Source organism: Drosophila tropicalis, unplaced genomic scaffold (assembly GCF_018151085.1).
Source record: "Drosophila tropicalis isolate 14030-0801.00 unplaced genomic scaffold, ASM1815108v1 contig_593, whole genome shotgun sequence".
In the NCBI taxonomy this organism is placed as follows: Eukaryota; Metazoa; Arthropoda; class Insecta; order Diptera; family Drosophilidae; genus Drosophila; species Drosophila tropicalis.
The window spans coordinates 12,882,650-12,908,758 of record NW_027173070.1 but is presented as its reverse complement, the minus strand read 5'-3'; the positions used below and the strand labels follow the sequence as shown (position 1 = coordinate 12,908,758).

Sequence of the window (26,109 nt, the reverse complement as noted above, 5' to 3'; positions counted from 1 at the left end):
TTTTTGTTTTTAGAAAGAAGGAACACTTGGCATAACTTGGGGGGAATTTTTGTAAGTGAATTTTTGTCTAAATTTGTTTATTTAGTTTAAGTTTAGTTTTTAGTTTAGGTGGTTCTTATATCGTTTAATAACAATTTGTTTTTTTTTTTAAGCTTTAGCATACGTTTTTTGTTCATTTTCATATATTAACTTGTTTCCTTTTTTTTTTTTGTTTTAGTTGTTGCTAGGCTACAATTTAGTTTTTAATGATTTTGTTGTTGTTGTTTAGATTTGCTTAGATGGAATCAGGTGAAAGTGGTTTAAAAATATATGTATTTGGCATATATATTTTTGGTTTTCCTTTTGTGTGTGTGTGTTTGTGTGTGTGTGTGTGTGTGTAATGCATTTTGAAGAATGATTATTTTTTAATTAGTCTACAATTGTTGATTTTAAGGTACATACTAGCCAGGCTGCCAAATATTTATATATATATTTGCTATTTCTCTATACTATTTAGGCAAAAAGGTAATTTGCATGGTGTGTGTGTGTGTGTGTGTGTGTGTTGCTGTTGTTGTTGTGGTTCCAAAAAAAGCTTACGAATATTTACCATTTTGTTTTTTCTTATTTTTTGTCTTTGTTTTTTGGTGTTTAAATCAATCCCTGAGTGCATTTTTAATTTGAATTATCTGCAACGGCATTGGCAAACGGCAAACGGCTTGAAATAAATTATTATTTTTTTATTTTTTTTTTAGTTTTGTTAGTTTAAGAATTGTTTTTTTTTTTTCTCTCTTTTTGCCTGCAAGTGCCATAAAATTGATTTAATATAAAGTTATTTATAGTTAGTTGAATTTTTTTTTTTTTAAGTCGAATTTTGCTTGTGCATTTCAAGTCGAAAAAAAGGGAGAATTTGTTTTTTTTTTTTTTTATTTTTTTTAGTAGATTTTTCTATGTTAATTTTTTGAAATTTGTTTTTCTTGAATTTTTTGGTTTTGATTGAGCTAAAAATGTGCTTGGAAGATTAACAAGGACGTGTTTTTGAATTTAGTTTTCTTTTTTTTTTTATTTATAATTATTATAAACATTTTCTTTTGGTGTTTCGGTTCTCGTTAAAAGGGGGTTTAAGGGGGAAGGGAAGGAATTCCATAGCTTTTTCGGTGAGCTCGTATCTCTAAATACATATGTATGTATCTACAAAAGGATTCTGTGTGTGTGTGTGTGTGGGAAGGGATGACTAGAGGGGAGTAATCCCCCCCCAATTTATCATTTGTCTGTAACTTTAACATTTTGTTTTGTTGTTTATTTTTTAACTTTTCTTTTTTATTTCATTTTTTATGGTGTATATTTGTAGTATATTTATGTATATGTATGTATATAATGTATATATATAAATACAATTGAATTTTTTGTTTGGTAAGTACGTATGTTTTGTGTTTGTTTTGTATATATCTCTATATATATATATATATATATCGGGGGTTTTCAAACCTCTGCTGCTGCTGCTTTTTTTCTATTCCAAATACATTTAATAATACAATTTGTAATTGCAAAGATAACTAACAATATATATATATATATATATGTATAAATAATTTTGTTTTTGCATTTGAATTGAATGTTTTTTTTTTTTTTTTTGTTTTTCTTCTTCTCTTTCATTATTTGTTCAGCATGCTAATCCAACTATATGAAATGTCAATCAATTTCTTAAATCGTTGCCAAAAAACTAATTAACTAATTTTCCATGCATTTCATAAGAATTTGTTTTTGTTTTTTTTTTTTCTCCTATATTCTTTTTTTTTTTTTTTAGCGTGTCAACAAACAGATTTTTTTTTCTTTTCTTAGTAAAAACAAACAAAATATACAATACATTCTATAAAATCTATAAAAAACTTTCATTAGATTGTATGTATCTATGTGTAAGTGTGTGTGTGTGTATTTTAGTGGGGATTCACTGTCTTTTAGACAGCAACAATGGCCGCCATCTACGAGGCAGTCGGCACAGGATTAAAATAATGTAAGCCATTGGTCTGCAAATAAATTATAATAAACAAAAAGAAATATTGAGAAAATTATAAAAATTAGACTTACCGCCATATCGTATTCTGTTATATAGGCGGGTATTTCCAATTGATCTTTGGTTATGGCCGAATATAAATGCTCTACACCAGGCAGCGAGTGAACTTTCGCCTTGATAGCAGGTGCCATAAACGTCGTGAACCACCAGGTCATCATTTTAGTCCAGAATGTCGGATGCACAATATAAAAGGCTTTTAGATTCTTCTTGTATCTAGAGGAGACAAAAACCCATCAATAATATATATCCTCTTCTATAGATTATCTAGTATGTATATTACTCACTTGTATGGCAATACACTGTAGACCTCACGCAGCCAATGCAGTGAAGGATAATTATTTGTGGATGTTAGTGTATGGAAGTAGGCAATAACATAGTCTCCTTTAACGATGGGATCCAATAATTTGATCAAATACAATAAAGCCTGCCAAACATAACATCAGTAATCAGTTAAGAACTTTTGACATCTTTTCCCATAATATTACCTTTTCCAGGTCAATGTTCTGAGCGGGAAACCATTTGCCACAGAAAACAATCACTGGACGTCCCAGGCGATCGACACCGCTCTGATAGAGGCATCCAATGCCAGATACTTCATTTAAGTCCTCCACCTGAGCTCGTCTCAAGAGGCGTTCGTATCTGAAGGAAAACGAAAGAGATAAACACAAAAGTTAATAACAATATAGCAAAATTTCTTAAAGCCAAGTAAAAGTTTATTCTATACTTTGGAAAAACTATTTAGTTTCAGAACTATGAAATGGGAAAATATTGCTCCTTAAGGTATGCAATATTTAAAAAAAGTATTAATTGTCCTCGACAAATTTTAAAATTTTTGTTATACTTTAAAATTGTCTGTAAAAAATGTTTTCTTTGAGGATTATTGGGTAAACCACAGACTAAACCAAAATTTCTTTATGGCTGTCAAAAGAAAAATTCTTCGACTGGTTATTACATACTTTTGTGGGCACCCCAAATCTGTCTCTGACTTAATGATTTAAAAATCTAAAATTTACAAATTATTTCATGTTCATAAATAAGCAAAAGTATCTAGTATAACTTTTATGCTTTCCTTAAAAAAAAAAAAATAACAGTAAATAATTAGTTACTTTGCTTTAACGATCGACGTGTCACTTAGACTCTTTAGGAATTACTTCAACTGATTTATTTAGTTTTTAACATTCAAATGTTAAAAATAATGACTCAGTGTCAAAAACCCCTAAACCCATTAATTAGCTGCTCATTAATGTTTCTTGTAGTCTGTATTCCTAATTATAGGTTTACATTTGTTTATAATTTGAAAGTTATTTTCATTTTGTGTTAACATTATCTATGTATATAATTCTCTATAGTCTTTATTAATTACACAGGTCAACAGAAACGATGTTTTTCTTTGTTGCATGGGGTTTTTCTTTAGAGTTGTTTACTAATTTAAGTATGCTGATCTGAATTTATATTATTTCTTTGGAAAAATAGTTAACGATTATTTTTAAACCTTTTAAGCAAAACAGACTTTGATGGCATTTTACAGCTCATTTTTATATTGACCACCTAATTTAATGCAAGTGCATAAAAAACTTAAGATAATTATCTATTAATTAAGATATATTAAGTTAATATTGGATATAAAATGACTAACAATAAGCATAAACTTTATATTATTATTTTTTTAGATTTATCTTATAACAGTTACGGTCCCTTTTATAAAGAATTTTTCAGATTAAACATTTCTGACGTTAAATGGGTTTTTACCATTGTTAATATATTTAATATACAATTTATAACGGTATTATGACGAACAATATGTAAAAACATTCTTTTTTATTAACCTCTGTGTAAAGTAACAAAAACATTCTTTACAAGACATTTATCACGTATTTCTTTCTAGTTCTTTGAAATTTTTGAAGCATACTTTTCGGGGAGGCAACAAAATTCAGCTGTACTATTAATTTGTTTGTAAATATAAATTGAACTAATTCAATATGAGGGAATTGGGAATCGCAGAACACAGTTGTGAATCAAAATTTGTTAAAGAATTTCCATGGAAAATTTGCTTAACAAGAATAAGTGAAGATAAGGGAATCTTCTTTCCCCTCCTCACACTATGTGATATTTTTTTTGTGTGCTGCTTAAAATTCATTTCACAGATTGTCTGAAACGTTTAATATTTGACTCTGGTACTATATGTTTATTTGCTTATATATGTATAAGGCAAATAAAATGACCTAGACCGTTCGAAAGGCTAATAAAAAAAATTGTGTTTTCGTTTTGGTTTGCTCAATGCAATTGCTAAGTGCGCATATACATATGAGGCACCCATTGAGTCAGATCGATTGATTAAGAGGGGAGGGCTGCTGACTAACTACTAATCGATTCTGTGTGAAATTTGTGCTAATTGATGAACGTGATTAACAGTTTTACTAAGAGACACACGTCTCCAAAGTGCCAGAGGGAGGAAGACAGAGAGAGAGAGTATAGGAGAGCTTGTCTTTAGATGACCGCAATTAATAATAATAAAATTATTATTCTGCACAGTGGCACGAGTAGATAAAGTCATAGATAATAAAGATACTTTGCCTTTCCGGCTGCTGCTGCTTATTAAAGTGACGCATTATGACGTTAAAGATGACTTTTCTAAAAGATACGAATGCGGCGTTTTCGCTTCACCCTACCCCTTTACTTCCCCTCTCTCGTCACACAAGTTCGTGTGAAAATGTAATACTAAAAACAAATATAATTTATACATATTTAATGCTAATCCATGTAATAAATCAAATGAGCGAAAAAGAGGGGGGATAAGAGAAGTTGCATCCACTGATTATATCACTATATAACTCTATTTTTATACCCAAAAACCATATTTTCAATATACATTAAAATCAGAGCAAAAAATATTTATATATTTGTGTTTCGTTCTAAAGCTGACGTAAGTAGAACAAATAGTGATTAGACGACTTTGTGACACCCTCTTTTAATAGACTAACTAACTACTAATGCTGTAACTATAGAGCTTAAATCACTGATTAGATCATAAAAAGCATCTTAATTGAAATGACTAACTAGGGGAGCGACTTTTATTGGCTTATCATCAAAGTCTTTGTTGAAACTATCTTTACGCTAGTTTTCCGACAATTTTAACTCTCAATGTTGGTTCCAAATATAAAGAAAATTGACTAATTGGCACGTTTTCTATATTTCCCAAGATCTATATTCTGATATATTTTGGTTTTTGTTATTATCACTTTATGTGATGCCTAAATTTAGCTTCAATTGTCTTGCCATTTATAGGGTAGAAACCAAATATTGTTGACTTTGACTGACTAATTGACTAACTGACTGAGTGACTGAGTGAGTGAGTGAGTGAATGACAAACTGATGTATAGAGGCACTGCGTGACTGACACAATTTGAAAATGAAATTGATTTCCTTTCATTTTATGCTAGTTGTAGTTGCTTTTGCTTGTGTTGTTGTTATTACTGATGGGTTGGTTGGTTGGCTGGTTGCTTTTTACCTTTCTTCTGGCGTTTCCATGAGCTCATCAGGCAAACTGTCGTTTATATCGCCTGTGGTCTCTTGCATGGGACTTGAACCCAAGTCAATAGACGTCATTCCTTCTAGCATAGTTGTCATAGTGTTGGTATATATGTATATATATATATATGAGTGTATCTGTGTGTGTGTGTCTGTTGTTTTGTGGGGAGGTTGTAGGTGGGCTTTAACACCAATTAGTTTTTATTGATTTTCTTTTTAAGCTAAGCTGATTTGTTAAAAGTTTTTCTCGTTTTATTTTTGGTAGACGGAAGAAAGCCGCTATTTATATGATTTTTTCTTGATTGATTTTCCCTTTTTTTTTGTAAAGAATTTTTGTGTATTTTTTTAAATTGACGTCTTGCTCTCACTTAAACTTGCACACAGAGACAAACAGACTCTTTCACTTGATTCTTTCTTTTTCTATATGTACACTAACACACACACACACACGCTCTGGTGTTGTTGTTGTTTGTTGTTTGTTGTTCTTGGTTACGCACGGAGACCTCCGTTCACAGTGAGTTGCTTCTCTTAACTGAGAATCTGAGTAGAACAGCGAGTTGATTTTGTTGTCTACGCCCGCCCCCACAACAAGCCAAAAAAAAAACAACAAGGAAGATGCATAGGAGAGAGCAATGGCGCCTCACATCTCTCTCTCTCTCACATGCTTTACGTGTTTTGATCTCTCTCTCTTTGAGTTTGCGCCTTTTGTGGCGTGCTGGTGGGGTTTTTTGTTGTGGGAGAGAGAGCCGCCGCTTGAGTGAGTGACATCAGTTAGAGGCAATTGCCCAAGGACATGCATATGCATGCCAGAAGCTAACCGTTTTATTTATACAAATGTCAAAAAAAAAGACACAAAAATATAAAACCGTTAGCAAACCATGGCAGTAAAACAAAATCAAAGTCAAATGTTTGCTTCTGTCAGAATTAAGTAAAATGCGCAGAAAAATAAAACAGGGAGAGATATACATACATACATATGTACATAAATATTATGGCGAAATTCTATTTTCAAACAACTACTGAGAGATACAAATATGTACGTACATATGTGGTACGGTGAACCCCAATTAAGAGCGAAATGCTAAGTTTATTGAACCATTTAAGATATTCAATGTACAGGAAGCTGTGCCATAAAGATGACGCCTCTGTTGATATGAGTATTTGCATTTGTATTGAGTTAATTATTGCAAAATGTCTACAAAATGCATACTTGTTTTTTCTTCTTCTTCTTGATTGCGGTTGTTTGAGGGGTTTCATTCAATGAACTGCAACAATTTTCGATCCGGTTACATGGGGCATCAAGAGAAATTCTCATAATTAAATTGACAACGTGAACAAATCCTGTTTTTGTGTTTTTGGGGTAATGTGTTTGGAATGTTCAGTCACTTATAAAGAATGTTCAGTTCAAATAATAAATCCAATTTATGGGAAGACGCTGGTTTATAATTTTCAAAAAATAGATTTCGAAAGTATAAGCTTTTTAGAATATACCATCTCAATCTTGGGATCTAGGGCTGTAAAATAGGGGAGAATTTGCCCTTAAAGTATGCAATATGGAATATGAGAATCATTGTTTTCAACAAATTTATAAGTTTTCGTATGCCTTTCAATTTTAAAAGACTCCATGAACAATGCTTTGCTTTGAAGATTGATATTTTCGCGCAGTATACTCCAAAAGTTCTTAAAATGCTTGAAAATAAGTATTATTGCATACTTTAAGGGGCGAATTTTATGCTATTTTTCAGCCCTACATCCGCCTATGTAACAACAATGAAGCTAACTTAATACTAAATAACAACCAGTAAGATTTTTTCATATCAGTAGAAAAGGTTTTCGATCGATGGTTTATATGACAATTAAATGTTATAGTGATATATGTATATATATTATATATACATACATATTGTAAAACTTGATCTCAATTAGCTTAATTACCAAATAGAAGTTACGAATGCACAGACAGACGGAGACCCAAAAGGACATATCTCTCTGGCTATATCTTCTCAAGCTGCTCAAGAATATAGATATAGAACATGTGACTAAATTCGTAATTGAATACAACACAAGAATATAAAAAGAAAATCTGGAGTTTTTGTTAACTACATTTTTCTCAGATCTCAAATATAATTGTACGTAACCCCTTTTAATGGATTTGTGACGTTCACAGCTAAAGAGATACATACATAGATACATAGATAGAAATATGTATACATATGTTTCCTTGATGTTATTAGCCATCAACATTGCTTTACATTTCTATGAATCTTAAACTCAGAGGCCATAAAAACTTAAGTAAAGACTATAAGTAATTTAAGATAACTTACAAAGAAATATATCTTCTATTTGTCATACGACTAAAGATTAGACTGTAGACAATTTGTGAAAAATTCAAGGATCAAGTAAGTAGATAAGTACTTTATATCCTGTACTACCAGTACTACTTAGTTTGGTGGCCAAATATCTGCTTATTAACAGCAATTAATGAAGGGGATTCGAGTAATTTGGAAAATATTTTCGATGTTTTCCCGAAATAGACACAGACTTGCTTTTTCTGCGTACTTTGAATGAAATGGAAAACATACGTTTCATTTCCTCTAACTTATAAATGTGATTCACCTATAAAATGTTCATAAATATTTATCTCTAGCCACATTTATAGACAATAACAATAACAACAATAATAATAGAAAAACGTAATAATATTATTTTTGGTTCAAATTAAATTCGGACAATTGAGAATTCGAGGGAAATGTGGTCAAAGGTTGGACATGCAAGCCATGACGTCTGTTCAAAGGCGTCACTGACGTCACAAGACGTCACGGGATAAACAACAACCAGGCAGGCAATCAACTCTTGAGAGGGGGAGTTTTTGGGGTGTACTTGCCACTTTCCACTTGGCATATTCAATTAGAGTGTTGAGCAGGACGAAGGAAGCGTCAGAGACCAACCGACACCGTATAAACGGAGACGACCCGGACAAGCATTTGAGCTCTGAGCTTGGATGACTTTGCGTGCCAATGTTGTGTAAAATTTACATAAGCACACAAAATAACAAAAGGCCCTACACCCCCCCTAAAACGGGGTTAAGGGAAGATAAAGGCGATGGTAAAGGAACATTTGTTAGACACTTAAGATATTTCCGGCATGCTTTTGTAATAAATATTGCACATTGAAGTGCCTCTAACCCTCTCCCATTGCCCACTATTATAACGTGTTTATGGACTGTAGTTTTCTTTGTTTTCTTGTTGTTGTTGTTATATGAACTGATGACATCTGATATGACAAAGGGGGTACAACTTACCTCTCTTGATGCTCTATGCCCTCAACACCTTCAGAGATGACATTCTCATAGACACCATTACGCGGACGATCGCTAAGCAAATGTTGTCTATCCAAGTCACGCTAAAAATTGAGAATAATCACAATTTTAATTCAAAAACAATTCCAAATGGCAGACAATTCTAAGTTGCATACCTGCAATTGAGCTTGTAGTCCTGAGCTATATGAATTCAAACTCAGTCCATTCATATCTCTGGCACCGTTGCCATATTCCAAATCTGAACTATTACCCTCCATATCGTGGGGACTAACGTCTGAATCGTCGTCAGCTGTAAGTGATTGATAAATAAGTTAGTTAGTTAATTTAAACTAAGAATTATATTTTATCAGTATTTTACATGAAAACTCAAATGAGTTGTTTATCATATTAATTGTTTTTATTTCTTGTGCTTCTTATCCGCAACTTGAATGCTGCAAAATTTCTGATGAACTGAACAGATTTGTTTTTTTTTTTTTTTTTATTATGATTCTTTAATTTTTGGGCTCAGCGAGAGAGAAACTGGAATTCACTTGCACCCCCTCTCATCTCTTCTTCTTCTTCTTCTTCTCTCTTCTCGTTTTATGAGATAAGCGAGCACTGGGTTTGTTCTGTCTTTTTGCTTGACATGTTTGATTTGTGTTTTCTCTTTTTTTTTTTTTTTTTTTTTTTAAGTGACATTTTCTATCTTGAGATAAGACAATTCAAATAGAAGACCAAAAACAATTTGGTTTTCTTTTTTCTTTTCCATAATCTAAGACAAACTAAGATGCAATGTGCATCAGATGAGATGCGATTACACACTTGACAGCATTTTAAATCTTTCAGATACATGTGGCGCTTAAAAGTAGGCTACACTTTTCAGGCGTGCCAAAAAGCACTAGCACGAGTCGTAAGAAAGCTTTTTGATCACGACTAATTCAATTTGTTCCACAAATTAAACTTACTTAGGAATTGTTTTTTTTTTTGGTTTTTGGTACCGTTATTGTGCAACAAATAGTGCACAATTAAATTCGTAATCGACCTGCACACGAGCGACTTGAAAACGTAACTGAAGCCTTAGAAATGTATGTGGAAAAAGCGACTCGTTGGTCGCTTTGTTATTGTATTTGCTGATTGCTTTGTTATATTCTTCTTATGTTCTTGTTATCTTATCGTTAGACCTAGCATTGACATCATTATCGGCAGCTGATAGAGCCATCTATATCTCACTTCAATATCTCTCTTTGTTTTCATCTCTCTCTCTCGCTCAACCCAATGACGACATATACAGAGATTAACTCACCCTGACAATGGTTATGATGATGACGCATATGGACACTGCTATGCTGAGGATTACGTATGATACGTATCTGACGATCCGGATCCGGATGTTGCGGCTCACCAAATTCACCGCCAATATCCTTGGGCAGCTGCCAAAGGGCGCTGCGCTCCTCCAGCTGATCGCGTGGGAAGTATAATGGGGCCAGCACTTCGTAGATACCACGTTCGCTGGGACTAACGCATAATATCACAACCTGCAATGGACACTTGTCCAGATAACGACGAATGGTGCCTGTTCATAGAGAGAGAAAGGAATAATAGATAGATTAATAAATCAATATGAGTCTTCAAACTATTTATACTGATATCTAGGGTTTAAGTCTTTACGAGCTAAGTCAGCACTCCAGTTATGAGAGTTCTAGATTAATCTGTAACTAGACTTCGTGACGTATGTTCAATGTGTATATAATGTCGTAAGCAGTAGAAGCTCTGAAATTTGAAATATCTAAAGAATCTTTAACCGTTTTTTCACTTCAAAAGAACTTCAAACAGTTCTATTTTAAAACAAATTCGACTTTTATTTTCCTAAATGTATAAATTAGACCTCAATGCATTTATTTAAAATTTCTTTAACTTGTTTGGTATGAATTCTGTTTAGAAACGAAAGTCGATTGTCCACTGTACTTTTATACACCATTTGGATGAGTCCCTCTTCTGAATCATATATCATAAATAAGCCAAACCGCAGAACGAGAAGTTAGTAGGTAAATCATTGCAATTTTAAGTCATAGCAATTTCAAGGCACTTTCTGATAAGAAATGCCTAAGAATATGAACAAAAAAGAGAACGTATGATTAATTTTTTTTAAATTTTTGAAAAGGAATAACATTTTTGAAACCCTATCGTTTTCTAATAATATTAGACCATAAATATTTTTGTCTAAGAATTCCCTCTTGATTGGAAGTCTTTGAAAACTTTAAACAACTTAAATCTTAATACGTTTAGTTTAAGATGGAAGTATTATAATGAAAATAAGAGATTTTGTATAAGATTTGTTTTCAAAATTGTACCAGTTTGGAGATTTCAGTCAAAGATGGCTCAAAGACATATTTTCGAAGGATCAAACAATCATTTCTGTTTATTAAATAAAGTTGTCGTTTTTTTATAGAAACAAATGTTAACAGAACAGTCAGAAATTTGCATTGGTATATAGTTTTTCTGTTTTAGATATGGTGGCCGACAAATAGGGGCACCTTGCCCATTTAAGTATGCAATATGCTGTAAAAGTGTTCATTGTTTTCCACAAATTTGTAACTTTTCATGTACCCTGTACTTTTAAAGGTCTGTTGGGCAGTGCTAGCTACGATCATAACTTTTTATACATAGTGCATCCTTAAATTTATTTAAATGATTCACAAATCCAATTCTTAGGCTGCTTATTGCATACTTTAGGGGGAAAAATACTGATTTAAAAGATAATTGTAAGCCTTTTGTGAATGATGAAGAAATTTCTACAATCTCTTTTTTCCAATTTTTCTATATAGACAAGTTTTATATATAAAACGACTTTTATCCGTGTACTGGATTATTCTATATGTATATACAGTGAAACCTTGAAGTAACGACTCTGTGGGGTATCACAACATTCTTTGTTTGTTACCATATTTTTAAATGTGTTTTGTTGAATGGTTTACCATAACAAAGTACGTTATATTGAGATTTCACTGTAATGGTATTAACTACAATAGTTTAGTCCTACGTACGTAGTGCAATATGAGATGCCACATCGGCTGGAAAGCTTTTCTGATTGGCGCTAATATTACAAATTGATATTGTACGTAAATTCAGTTCCTTGGCCTTACAGAGAACATTTCTAAAAGACAAAAGAAATGGAAGGATTATTAACCATTGTTATGCTTAATATATTCATTTATCGAGACTCACCTATAACAACAATGCAAAGTATTCTCGGCAGCTGTCTTAAATTTTTCTCTATAGGCAGGTGCCACTGTGTGTAGAACATATTTGGCTGGCAGATTGTAACCACGCGTGATGCGTACATCACCAGAGCGGCATTCTAAATCCAAACGAGAAGGACCCCAACTGTAATCTGGGTCAATGATGCAAGGACTCAATTCCGATACTCACCACCATTCTTTGTGCTATTTGTGAGTAATTCGTCTTTTAATTGATTTCCTGCCCTGGCAAATATGCGCTCCGATATGATATTGCTTTCAGTCAGTTTCTCAACGCTTGAACTTGTGATGGCATCCACATCCAGACACGTCTGGTCGCCATCCCAGATAACAAAGCGATTATTCACATCTGTGGATAGGGGAAAGGGGGAACGGTTGTGCCGGGGGCCGCCCAATGTGGAGTAATCCGTTATGGGCAGCCTTGTGTCCGTTTTGTGTGTTCCGCCCCAGGTGGCCAAATTGTCCAATTTGATAAGCTGCCAAATGAAGCACAAAAACCAAAAAAAAAAAAAAAAAGCGAAAGTTAATTAAATTTATTTAAATCAAATTGACTATTTAGAGTCTTACACATGTGCTGCTCGTGGAACTGGCTGATGCTGATGCGGAGGCGGAGCTAGAGGGGCTGGAATTGGGCGAATCGAAGGCTTTGAAGTCCACATTGGAATTTGTATCGAGACGCATTGCTCTGTAATGAAATGAGAGACAAATTAAACTCAGAAGAAGGTTTCTTAATAAGTATCTACTTATATCCTAATATTAATGTGAAGGAAGCAATGAAATATGTCCTCTTAAATCCTAGAATCCTGTCTGTTTTGACTGCCTTTTTCCTTACTTTACCCTTCGATTAAAACTAATTGTAAGTAATGTCAGAGTTGTGCCTTTAAGCATTAGCATTACTTTTTAATACTTATGAAGTTTAGAAAAAATAATGCTAATAAAATTGATTTAATTGAATAATTGAGTAATTTTAATGAAAACTATAAAAAAAATCTAAAACGAAGACAAAATCTGTAGTTATTACAATTAAAAATGAAAATTTATAATAAAAAGTAATGAACAATATGGGCTTGACTTTAATGATTTTAAATAAATAGTAATGAAAAATTTTGAATTGGCCTTTATTTTGAATTAATAACTTCGATATTTATATTTTAAATAGAAAATATTAGGAACAACAATGGAAAACTCGAAAAAAAAAATGGGGGAAAACAATTACATGTAAAAAGAATTATAAAATAAAGACACAAAATTTAAAAAATAAATTAAGTAAAAGTTTTGAAAAATTAGAAAAACAATAAGAAGAAAATTTAAAAAAAAAATTGAAAAAAATTTAGGCGAAATTAAAAAAAAAAATGTAAATTTAAGAAAAAGTTTTTAAAAATTAGGAATTTTATAGATGGGGATAAAAAAGTTAGAAAAATTTAAGAACAAATTGGGAAATTTTAAGAAGGGAATAAAAAAATTAGAAAAATTTAAAATTTAAGAAATCAATTTTAAAATAAGTAAGAAGAAAAGAAACTTTACCAAAATCAGAACAAAAATTTTTTTTAATATTATTAAAACGAAATATTTTGTTTAAATACTTTTCATTTCTATAGCTAATGACAAAAGATTACAATAAAATTGTTTTCAATAAATGACAATGAAAAAATTTCATTAAAAAATCTTTATATTTTCAAAGTCAATAAAAATAAAAACTATATTAAAATCACAACAAAAAAGTTTACAAAATTAGCATTATGCAATACCAAACGAACAATTTGTAATTACTTTTCAAATCTAAGGCAACAGATTGCATTAAAATTGTATTTTTTTAATGCCAATGAAATAATGCTCAAGAAAATTATGTTTTTTTTATTGAAATGCTAATAGAATTGACAATGCATTGCATAAGTAATGCATTAGAAACAACTTTAAGTAGTATAATACATTACTTATAATGGAAAATAAAGTTAGGTACTGTAATAAAGTATATAAAGTCATAAATACTTCAGAAAAACTAATGAACTAACTAATGAATATTTTTGTGTAAATTAGATACTTTAGTGAAAAACAATATTATATAATAAAACTTACAAGCGAAAAATAGCTTAAAAAACAGTTTTTAAACCTGTTCAGCTCTAACTTACTACTTTATGGACTTAAAACATGTGATCTCCAAATTCACTGCATAAGTTTATGCTCTTGCACCACTGTTGCCTGAACTTGTTTTCTTTTTTTGGTAGAACTTTAAAATTTGACTTATTTAGTTAGGGCCAGTTTCAACTGGTGAAATCTTCACGACAACTTGGACATGACTCACAACATTCGGTGACAAAAAGCATCTGTTCGGTGCGACAGCTAAACAATTTCAATTTCTTATCAAGTCATTATCTCTTAATTCACAGGTAAATATCAAAAAAATTCCTATGCCATTGTTAGACAGCTAGACTCACATCATCATTAGACTACACGAAGGCACAACCTTTAAAATCTCATCTCATCTTCTCATCATCATTATCGCCATCATCTTTCCTCTCACAATTCTATTTCTGGCATGTGCGTCATATGCAAAAGGTGAAAAACAAAAGCCATGCCCAAAAGCGTTGCACCTGAGAAAAATAAAATGGCAACTAAGGCAACCTGCTAACTGGTAACTGGTAGCTGGTAGCTGGTAACAGGCAAACTGCAGCTGCCCGGCTCACTTTTAATTGCCATATCAGTTATGGAGGGTTATGGGCAGTCATTGCCAGCTTAGTCCACCAGTTGAACCATCAACAGCAGCAACCTTTGCCCTTTTTTTCTATCCATCTATCCACCCATCTATCCACCTATCTATCTATCTCTGCCTAGCCCAGGTAAACAAAGGTGTAAGACCTCTAAGCGCAGCCTGCATATACACAATGTACATAGATCCCATATCCACAGTCCATCTATATGCATGACGAGAATTTCCATTTCCACCTGACCTAAATTGCTTGGGTAGAAAAGGGTAGAAGGTGGCAGTGTCATTGGTCCGAAGCACAGGTGAGAATTGTGACGATGGGACGACCACTTATTGTTTGACGCTTTTATTTCGAGTGCACTTTTTGGCTGATTCAAAACTTTCCATTGACAACTTTCTTTCTGTTGGATTTCAAGTGAGAAACACAAAATAATCCATTGTAGTCTTCTCACACAAAACTTGTGAAAAACTTGCCAAACTATGAAATGGCTTAGAAAATCCCTTTCCACATGCAATTGGCTTTAACTTTAAGATTGTTGTTAAGGGAAATCGTGAATCGTTTATACATTCGTAAGGACATATACAGACAAATTTTCCAGATGCAGGAAATGACGTCAAGTGAACCTTCGAAGTCAAGGAACTCGCTTAAACACGTTTTTTTTTTGTGAGCTAGTTTTTACGCTTATGATCTTAATATTAAGATTATATAAATATATCTCGTGAACCGTATAGTCGAGCCATTTCACATGATATACATATCATAAATGTCGCCACTGATTAACTAAGTAAAAAACGTTTATAAGTATAATTTGCCTAATTCTAGTCCGATTTAAACGAAATTGGGTATGTCGATCGGTATTAACGACAGAAATAAGGATATTAAATTTGATAGTGGTAGCTAAAAAAGTGTAGTGGAAATACGGAGAAGAAAACAATCAAAACAAAATCTGCTCAGATACTAACCAAATCTATTTACCAAATTTGATATCTAAAGCAAATTTTGACAATGTAAAATATACTTAATTGTCGTGTACATTACACTAGTCTACAAACCAAATTTAGTGGCTCTACCTTTTAACGGTTTTGAGATCTAAGTGTTCAAACGGACAGACATAGGGACAGACAGTTGACTTTGGCAATATCGACTCTGCTATCAATAGCAGATTAAGAAAATATATACTTTATGGGTTCGGAAAAGCTTTCTTCTGAGTGTTACATATATTTTGGCGACCCTAATATACTATTTTATCCTACGGGTGCTTGGTATAAAAAGATTATGAGCAGATTAAACTCTTTGGTTAATAGTTTAAAACATTTACTTTGTTTTGAAAACAGTTTTCAGTGTAATTTTTAAAAAAATCAATCAAACTTCCTAGTTAGTTAATAATTGAATTCTATTAAAAAGTGAAGGGTAATAAGATAATTTCACTTTGAAAAGGTTCATCGAGTTTTAAAAGTCAAGCAATTTTCTTTGGAAATATTGTAAATGGTTTATGATTAGTAGTTAGTTTAAGTGAATTATTAATAATTATTTTGATTACATCTTTGCTGTTTTGTAAGCAAACACGATTTACAATCTGTTAGATAAACAAACACACACACACACACACACACTTAGAGACACCCTGTATACAAGTTCGACTGGTTTTAAGCGGTCATTAAAATTGACAAATATTTTCCAGCTTTTAATTTACGATGATGCTAAAGCTTTCTATGGTTTAGTTGCCATATGCATACGATATGGAGATATATCTAAGTAGGTGTACTTGAATGTCTATAATTGTTGTTCTTGTTATTGCTGTTTTTTTTTTTTTTAAAGTAATTTGCGTCTTAGCTTTGGCTGGACCTCTTAATTACCCAGTGACAAGTCTATCAAAAGGTTGAGGGTGACAGTGAGGATGAGGGTGAGGATGAGGGTTGAGTGGCTGAGATGAAGTGCAAATAAACTAAACAAACTTTGTTCTTGTTTGTCAATGTATGAGTATGTGTACACATGTGTAAGATTGGGTGTCTGTGTGTGGGTGGATGGGTTGGTTGAGTGGTTTTTGTTTGAGGGTGTGATCACATCATCGCCAGCAATATCTTTGGTATATGGCCGAGATTTTCAGTTAAGTTTTTCGGTGCTCTCTGGCCCAGATAATTGCAACTGTTTGGCCATAAAGTGTAACAGCAAATATCACAGTTATTACGTATAATGCATTATATATGAGCAATCACTGAAACTAAATCGACAGTTGACTGAAGTTTCTTTGCCAAAAACGGGGCGTGGGCTAAGACGGGATTGCTTTGCTTGACTTTCGCCATAGGAACATGTGTTTTTAGTACCCTTAAGCATTTCTTTCCTGACAGTTGGCGTGCTTGAGTCAATTACAAAAATTATCGTGAGACAAGTACAATTCGCCAGTGGAACTGTCAGCAGAATAGGCAAAGGCTGGGCTAAGGGAGGGGGAAGATGTTTGTCATTCAAATGGGAAAATTGCAGTTTATTTTCGGTAATTTTATATACCAATTGTAAAATGAAGCCAATTGCTGATTATTGCTATAAACAATTTAGATATTTTGCCTTTACTTGTGTCGTAAACAAATTCCTGTTCCAATCTTCTAGACTTGAACTTGTAACTTATTTTCATTGATTTTTTTAGCCCGAAACGAACTATTTTGTTAAATCCTCAACCATTTGGAATGTTAGAGTAAAAAGTCATTACGTTGAGTCAGTGCCGGACTAGCAAGTCCTACGGGCTAAAAATGTTATTCACTTTTCATTAATTTTTTAAAATTTTAGCAAATTCAAAATATTTCTTTTAAGAAATTTTGAGAATTCATTAAAACTCTTAATGTTTGATAAAAGAAAAATTTCAGTAACTTCTTTAAAAACTTCTTACTTTGTAAATCTAAAACTTTGACAACTTTTTAAACCGATTTCTGACAGGAATATCTCTTTTTAATGATTTTAAATACAGTTTTAAATTCAAATGTGAGTTATGCTGATTTCCAGGATATCGATTCATTATAAATCTTAAATTAATAAAGCTCTAATTTGGTCAATTTTTTGAGTATTTAAAAATTGAAAGTAATAGAATAATGTCTTTTCATTTTTTTAACAATTTATGAAAAATATCATAAGGTTTTTTACGATTCAGATCAAAAATTTATGCCAATTTAATTGATTTCTATATTGATCTGAATCGTTTTTGAAATTGTTTAGAAAGTGTCGGATATACAGTCTGGGTAAAATAAATGGAAACACCAAAAATTATTTTACAATCTCATCTAACCATAACTTTGTGAATCTGTAATTCTGACGTAAAAATCTATTTAAAATTGTATTAAAACCTCTAAACAAAGCAAAAGATTGAAATGATTTAAGAAATTCAAACAAATTTAGCTTGATGTTATTTTAAAATTGGATAAATTGTGATTAAACTGGGATATAACTTTTTGAAATCGGTTAGGAAAAAAAGGTAGATTGTCCAAAATGAATGTTTTGTGTTTCAAAATTCTTCAAAAGTTATCTACTAACTTGGATTAGGACCTCGAAAACTTATATTGATGTTATTGGATAGCTACTTACCCCGTGCTTGGCTTAATCCGGCACTGGGTTTAATCAATAATGATGTAAAGATTACTCTATAAGCTTATCTATGCCATGTAGAAACCCTGTGATCCATTTCCTGGGGGGCTTAATTACTCAATATATATGCAAAGGCAACGTTCCGAGAGTATTAAATTGAAAAATTCCTACAAAAGTTGTTATCAACTTTCAGAATCTGTGGCACACTTTAAATCGAACAGAGCACACTATATAATATATATATAGTTGAGTTTTTGTATGCAACATTCCATTTCAGACATTCGAGAAGTTTTATGAAGGTAATTAAAGAATATTTTTGTTGTTTTTAAGAACATATAGCCAATTAGCTCTCGAAACAACTGTGTAAACAAAGATTTAAACAAATGAAGCAACTGATAAGCGAGTTAATGAACTGACTAATATAGAGTATTGGCAAGTCGTACGAATTTTCGACTTGTTTACTCGAAAACAGAAACTGTTGCATAATAAATGCGAAATTGTCGCCCCCACATGAAGAAGAAGAAGGAGCACACGAAGGAGAAGATAAGTTTTCAAAACCTAAGGGGCGCAATAGCAATATTTTTGTTTTATTTTTTTTTGGCTTACTCGCCATCTTAGCCACCAATTCCATAGCACCACTCAATGTCTCAACGTGAAGGCTATTGCCTTGGGTTTTTGTTGTCATCGTGGGGCATGTAAAAATTACCGTTCGAGCTACCAACAAACCGAAACTGCGCTTGGCACGAAAACCAAATTACAACCATATGAAAACACACACACCCGACCAGCCAACCAACCACCCACCCACACACATGCACACCGTCAGAGTGTGTGTTTGTGTTTGTAAGTATGTCAGGTTGTTGGCATTGTCCTTTGCTTTTTGATCTTTGGCCAAAAATCCGAGCCAAGCAAAAGCAAAACAAAAAACAAACCTCCAGTACCAGCCAGCGAACGGGCCAACTCAACGATTTGTGTATCTTTCAACAGACAGCAGAGGGGGGGTCAGCTGTAGCGTCAGCCAAATATTTGTTGTTTATATTGTTATATATTGTTTCGGATGCGTCATAGGAAGCATTGGGCATGGTCTCATGTCTCATTTTTAACGTTCATTTCGATTCATTGAGAGAGCTCAATTCGTTCTCTGCCAAGCTAAATTAAAGGTGCCTACAACGTCTATTGTTGATTTGAAAACAAAAACACTTGACGTCACCTGTACAATTTTTGAGATACTACCTGACAAATTGCTGCCATTTATTCACCCGTCCCCAACCAGCCAACCCCTTCTACCCAGATACATTAACATGAATTAGCTTATGTCAATTCAATTATAATTTGCATTTAAACAGAAAGTATACATTCTAAATGGACAATGGTTTTATGGTTTTTGTGGCGGGGCATTAAAATAATTGATCAACAGTTTGCTCTCCCCATATATCCATATCCATTATGTTTATTATATGTACGCAGGTAATTATATTAAGCCAACTACACACACACGCATTTCACTTGGTTGGCTTTGGTCAAAAGGGAAATAGTTAAGCCACTTTAACAAGAGATTTTCTCATTGAAATTTCTATTTAAGTAATAAATTGATTTCAATTTACAATAGCCTCAGTAGCCTTCATCGCACAGTGGCAACAGACAGATATAGATTTGGCTTACACAAAGAGGAATCAACTTATTGTTAGCCTATAGACCATATTTGCAGAGGCGGATCTTGGTAATAACCAGGGCTGGGGGAGGAGTATTCCTTGTTTTCTTACAAATTAATAACTTGTTACATAAAATTTATGTTTAAACAATGTGTTGTATTAAGACATTATCCCAATTTCTTTAAATATTTTGAAATGGGAATGTCTGGTCTACTTATTGCATACTTTTGGGGGCAAATTTTCTCCCATTTTACAGTCCTAAGCCCGCCACTGTATTTATAAGTCATACATATATTTTTAGATTTTCAATTAAGTAAGCCAATTTTAGACAATACAAGGAGAGCCTAATAATAAGTGACTTTAAATTTTATCAAATTAAATATTTGTTGGCCCCAAGTCTAAGCATATCTAAACCCTTTAACCCTCTAAACCTTACTGATCAAATTTTAAATCATTTGGGAACTTAAATTAGATTCAAAAGGTTCAAAAGGTTTACTAAATAGATATCCAAAAATCTCAAAGATCTTTTCGTTTTCAAATTTTTTCTTATTGACAATCGATTTAAAAACTTACGAGGCTCAGAGAGTTAGTTTTCAGTTTCTATTAAGAAAAACTGCCTAGAAATTTGGATACATTGAAAGAAATATTGTATTATAGGGAAATGAATATCTGTATCCAGACGAAAAACGTCCCAACTCTCCGTTTTTGAATTAATGATCTGCGAGAAACTTTTGCTTCTCGAACCCTTTTCCAAGCATTGATAGAAGTCCTGCTGTTCTATAGTCAATTGATTGAGGATCGATGAAATATATGTGTGGATGGTATGGTAGTGCTGTAGTGCCAGACCTATTGTCGAGCAGATGATCGACAACGTGGCAGGAAGAGCAGAGAAGACGATGTGGCAACGACGAGAAAGACAACGAATGCTAAAACGAATGACAGAATGCATTTCATTGGTGGCCTTACTTCCGCATGATTCTTTTGAGATCATATGAAAGCTATCCCGTTGTTTTTTAGTGTCCACTGACCAAGCAGGTCATTAGTCCATCTAGATTCTAGATTCTGAAGGTAACCCCATTAAAGATTTTTTGAGAGAAGAGTCAAGGTCCCACACCAAAAGAGCTAGGAATCTGGAGGGTGTCATCTCCACTGTGTTATTGGGAATCCAGAAAACAATTGAACACTAACATAGAGAAATAGCCTGTTCAAGGTTGTTGTTATTTGCTTGTTTGTCCCGAGTCTGTCATATGTACATATGTACATAGTATTTAGGCAACCTCGTCGTTGGCTCAAAGGAGACCTACTAAATCTGCATAGTACTTGGGCTCAAGTTTAGGTAATAAATTTGTTTTTTTTTCCACTTCGATACGACTTATTTTGAGTTAAAAAGTTAATTGATCAATCTGCACTGACTTTATTGTTTTCAAAGATACCTGATCAGGTCTTATACCCCCCGTGAATAGGATGTAGTCGAAATTTTGCAGCGATCTTTGACTTATTCATATATTCAATTGGATTATCGAAAAGTACAACAAAAAAATGATAAATCAGATATGGTTTTATATATTTTTTAAGAACAAAGTTAGAACATTTTCAGAAAAAGACATAAAGAAGATTTGTGTTTTGATCAATTAGTTATAAACGTGTTCAGTGGCTCAAATTTAAGTATCTAGTGTGAGAAAAACTGAACAAGTGAGTCAGTGAACGAGTCAGTAAAGTGAATCAAGTGAGTTTGTGAGTTGCTGAGTCAAGTGAATCAGTGAGTTGGTGAATCATTCAGTCACTGAGAACAATTGACTTACTTACTCATTGAAGCAGAGTCGTTCAATTTTAAATACTCGCCTAACATTACTAAGCTTCCTAAGTACTAAAAAAGGTTAGTTAGGGATTACATTTGAGCCAGCATAGTAAACAGTTTTGTAATCGATTACTTTATAGCTTACTTTTTAAGAAAGTTCACTGAAATCCACAGAAAACTTACGGCAACGAGAAATGTATGGGACTGGATTTGAGACTGCATACAAAGCAAGGCTTACCTAAGCCAAATTATGTTGCCAATTCATGGCATGACTTAAGAAATCCTAAAATGAGTATTAAGAAATACGTTGGCCTAACCTTTTTTCTAGACGAGAAGTTGCAGTCTAAGTGAATAGTTAAAATCAGGAAAAGTATGAAATAAAAACATCTGAGATTTACCTTGATTTGATTTGATTTGAATGGTTATGATCATGGTATAGTAGTAAAATGGTTTTGTGGAGGGTCCTCGAATAGAAAATCAAGATTTTTGGTTCAGTAATATTAGAAATTTTCGATCTAGGCATTTATGAGGAGTTTCGTCATTCGCCAAGAGACTAAAAAAGTTGGTTAAAAGTGCCTTAAGGACATTTCGGGAGGTGTCCAGATCCCTCATACTTTCAGACTAAAGTTAGATATTTTAATAGATTAATTTCTAGACGAAGCAAAGTTAAAGCCATAAATATTGAAATTTCTTTAAAATAACTTTTAATCTGTTTACATTTTAATCAATTTCAAACCACAGTGGACTAAACAAATATCATTGGATAATTGAGTTTTGTGCAAACTGCAAATGAAAAACATTGTGTGGGCACTTTTACCAACATATATCTAAAATTTTACCCAAGTATATATAATGTCCTATATACTAAGGTTAGTTATATGCTTCAACTACTTATAAAGGCAAACAACATACATACAAATACATACATACATAGGTGGTATGTACATATATTCGATTTCCATTTATTTAGTTGGCACTTGGAGGCCAATTATTGGGGCATACAAGAAACTCGTGGGAGTCGCCAGCAGCTGCAAGAGCAATTGCCATTGCAACAGCAACAGCAAAAGCAACAACAATTCCTGCAACGGGGCAGCAATTTCAAATGATTTCCAACTAGGAAATGCACATTTTCAACAATTTCCTAGAGCAGCTAGAGCACAAGATGCAAGAGGTGACTAGTCAAGGTTTTTTGTGGTCTCTCATCGTTCTCATTCTGCCCCCTCCCCTTTCCCATAGGTAGCTTGTTCCTTATAAATATTTGATGTAACAAAAATGTTGCAGCAAGAAAGAAGTTGGAGAATAAGAAAAAAGGGTTTCAAGACAGAACTTGAAGGTTAAATATTTTACAATTTTTGGCTGTGGATACGGATACGTTTAATATCTACTAGATACATATACATATAGACACACAGAGACATAGCCCGTGTATGTCTGTGTTTATTCTCTCACAGACCATTAAGTACAAATTATTGAAAAGTCAAGCCAACTCTATTGTATAACTGGGTACAACAAAAAAAAGACAATCGGAGACTTTTTTGGCCTCGTTTTCCAAAATGCACAAATAAAAAAAAAACTTCTCAGAGACAACGCAAAACACCATCAGAAATTCACCCACAGACCCACGCACGCATACAGGTAAACACTTACACACACACACACACACTCATATGTATTATGCATGTGTGTGTGTCTGTTTGAGGGGGAGTAGTAAGTAAGTGGAGCCAAAAGGAAAACGCGGTAGTTGAATGGTTAGGCGCGGCGGTGTTTCAGGTAACTCGCTCTTTGCTACTCTCGCATTCTCTCTCTCTCACTCACTCTCTCTCTCTCTCTCTCTCTCTTTCTGTCTGTGTCTAGTTGTATGTATATTTCCCCCCTCCACTGTATTTACTATGGTTAGTATTGTGTATATTTTGCAATCAAAACTTTACTCAACCTGACTTTTGGTGGGGTATTTATACGCACTTTGTTTTAATCAATGAGTCAAACTCCAATTCCATATAATGAATATATATCTATATATATATATATATATAAACTTTATTTTAATTTTCTCTTTATTGCCCGTTTTTGTTGTTTTTTTTTTTTCTTTTTTTTTTTTGGAACTTTATCGCTCACGTTTTAATTTATCCGTTGTCGTTTCGTTACTTTGCTTCTTCTAGTTTTAGTTTTTTTATTTTATTTGATTTTTTTTTGTTGTGCACTTTGTGTGTGTGTGTGTGTGTGTGTGGGTTTGTGTATTGGTGTTGTTTGGGGGCTTGCAGGTTTTCTGTTGTTTTTTTTTTTTTGTTGTAACTTTTTCCCTTTTTTCTTAAATTTTGATTTGCTTGGCGTGCGCTTAGCTTTTTTTTTTTGGTTCCACCCGCTTCTCGCAACCGCACGAACGCAACTGAAGTTTAATTCTGCATACACAGATACAACAGCTTACACTCACACACACACACATACCACCACCGCCAAGCTCCACACACACACAAACAAAGTTACAACCATTTGACTATGGGGTAAAATCAAACACAGTAATGAACGATTTCTTCATATAGAAAATATATTTAAAAATATGTTCAAATTTTTACATTTTTATATGTTTAATTTAAAAATAAAATAAAAAACATTTAAGATAAGTTAAAAAATATATAATATATATTAAAGCAAACTATAAAATATCAAACAAACTTATATATATTAAATATTTCAATTAAAACTTGTTTAAATCTAAAAAATATTTATAAATTTTATTACCACATTTTTAAAGTATTCTCTCATCCACAGTAATGGCACACAGATACAAAATTCACATAGATACAACAAGATGCATGCTTGTATGTATGGAAGCCCCCAGTTAAAACATGGCCTAGCATACTTTTGGGGTTTTAGTGTTACCAGTCGTTGCTTTGTAAGAAAACACCACGCACAGTAAATTATCGATAACCGATGCAAGCTTCTTGATTTGAGCTTTGTAAGCTTTGAGAAAAACAAGGTCAATATTTGACCCATATTCAACACTGTAACCGATTTTGACTTCAAAGTCGTTCGAAATATATTTATAAGAGGACAGACTTAGCGGAACTAAAAGTTGCTTATATTATGAGGAATGTTGTCAAGTCCCTTGAATAAAATTTGATCCCCTCAATCAAGGGCTTAGTCTGGTATTGTCAAGAGGGGGCAACTCCCCCCACTAAGCGTTATATAGTTTATAGGAATTTATTCAATTTAGGGTGCAATTTTGTTAAATATATTATATAATTAATTAATTTAATTTAACTACTTGACTTTAATTTTAAGACATTCGAATCAAAATGTATTCAAGAAATTAACAATAAGAGGCGTATACTTGATATTTATTTGACTTGATTTCGAACGAAACCCCTTCTAAGTTGAATCTTGGCCATACCTTTACCAGTAGAATGATGGTTTTCCCCAAAATCAAAGATTGGATATTACCTATATAGAGTAATTTATACAATATTGAATTTAGAATCTCAAAAGTAAAAAAAAGTAAGTTGGGTAACAAAAGTTAGGTAAATAGTTAGGGCAGAGCAAAAAATGCAATTGCCCAAGCACTCTACATAGGAGAGCCGCCACATAACACTTCATGGATCAAACAAATTTATCTTTATTTTCATTTCTCCAAGTCTGAACAATATTCCGAACAAGACAGACGACGAATAGTTTTAAGCCCGCTTTATTTTCTATCTCTTGGAACGACATTTTAAAGCAATTCAATGTAAAGAACAAGATTTGAAAGGATCCAAAAATTGTTCCTGAACATTTGGGGTCTAGAAGTAATCGTAAAAGTAAATTTCTCAGCAAAGTTGTGTGAATTTTTGGTAATGAAATTTCTCATTTGGGATGAGAAATCAATCTTGGATATCAAAATTTCAGAAGTCCTCGAGGTAGAATATCGTTTTTGGTACAAATTTTTACCCTTTTGTTCCCTTCACCCACAGCTTTGTTACTGGGACCAGGACTGATGGACTTAACAAAAGCGTAAAAGGATTCATTCGTTTAAAACTTAGATTCCTTTAAAGCCTGGAAGAGATGAGGTTTATAATGGAAGAGATGCCTTGGTTAAAATGGCTTTAATTTTTACATCTTTAATAGGAATACGACATGGATAAACCAAAGAACATCATCTACTATTGCATTATTGAATTAAAATTTCAGTGGGAAAATGTTTACAGTGGATCCCCGGTTAACTAAAACCCCGAATGTGGAACAAACACTGTATTATTTCAATGAAAAGTTTCAAAT

At 32.9% G+C, this 26,109-nt stretch overlaps 1 protein-coding gene across 5 annotated transcripts; it reads right to left on the bottom strand.

The window, feature by feature from the left end:
• Nucleotides 1–175: 175 nt before the first annotated feature.
• Nucleotides 176–24,231, bottom strand: Gdap2 (ganglioside induced differentiation associated protein 2). 5 transcript variants are annotated; one of them, XM_068289202.1, is made up of 12 exons: nucleotides 23,821–24,231; nucleotides 12,701–12,818; nucleotides 12,306–12,609; nucleotides 12,102–12,234; nucleotides 11,921–12,030; nucleotides 10,180–10,449; nucleotides 9,053–9,186; nucleotides 8,880–8,980; nucleotides 2,536–2,689; nucleotides 2,335–2,474; nucleotides 2,065–2,263; nucleotides 176–2,003 (listed from the first exon to the last, which is right to left on the bottom strand). In XM_068289202.1, exons 1-12 carry the CDS (start codon nucleotides 23,853–23,855, stop codon nucleotides 1,959–1,961), a joined length of 1,743 nt encoding a protein of 580 aa, XP_068145303.1. In that variant the 5' UTR covers nucleotides 23,856–24,231; the 3' UTR covers nucleotides 176–1,958. The 5 variants fall into 5 exon arrangements, with proteins under 5 accessions (XP_068145303.1, XP_068145304.1, XP_068145307.1 ...); XM_068289203.1 differs by having other exon boundaries at nucleotides 23,974–24,231; XM_068289206.1 differs by lacking the exons at nucleotides 10,180–10,449; nucleotides 11,921–12,030; nucleotides 12,102–12,234; ... (1 more) ...; nucleotides 12,701–12,818; nucleotides 23,821–24,231 and adding an exon at nucleotides 9,842–9,918.
• Between the last annotated feature and the right edge of the window lie 1,878 nt (nucleotides 24,232–26,109).

Bases quoted from the DNA above. Each gene is read 5' to 3' on its own strand.
- Gdap2 (XM_068289202.1), bottom strand. From the start codon at position 23,855: ATGGAATTGGAGTTTGACTCATTGATTAAAACAAA. The intron at 12,610-12,700 runs GTAAGACTCTAA...TTCATTTGGCAG, and splicing joins GTTCCACGAGCAGCACATGT to CTTATCAAATTGGACAATTT. The intron at 8,981-9,052 runs GTATGCAACTTA...CTCAATTTTTAG, and splicing joins GACTACAAGCTCAATTGCAG to CGTGACTTGGATAGACAACA.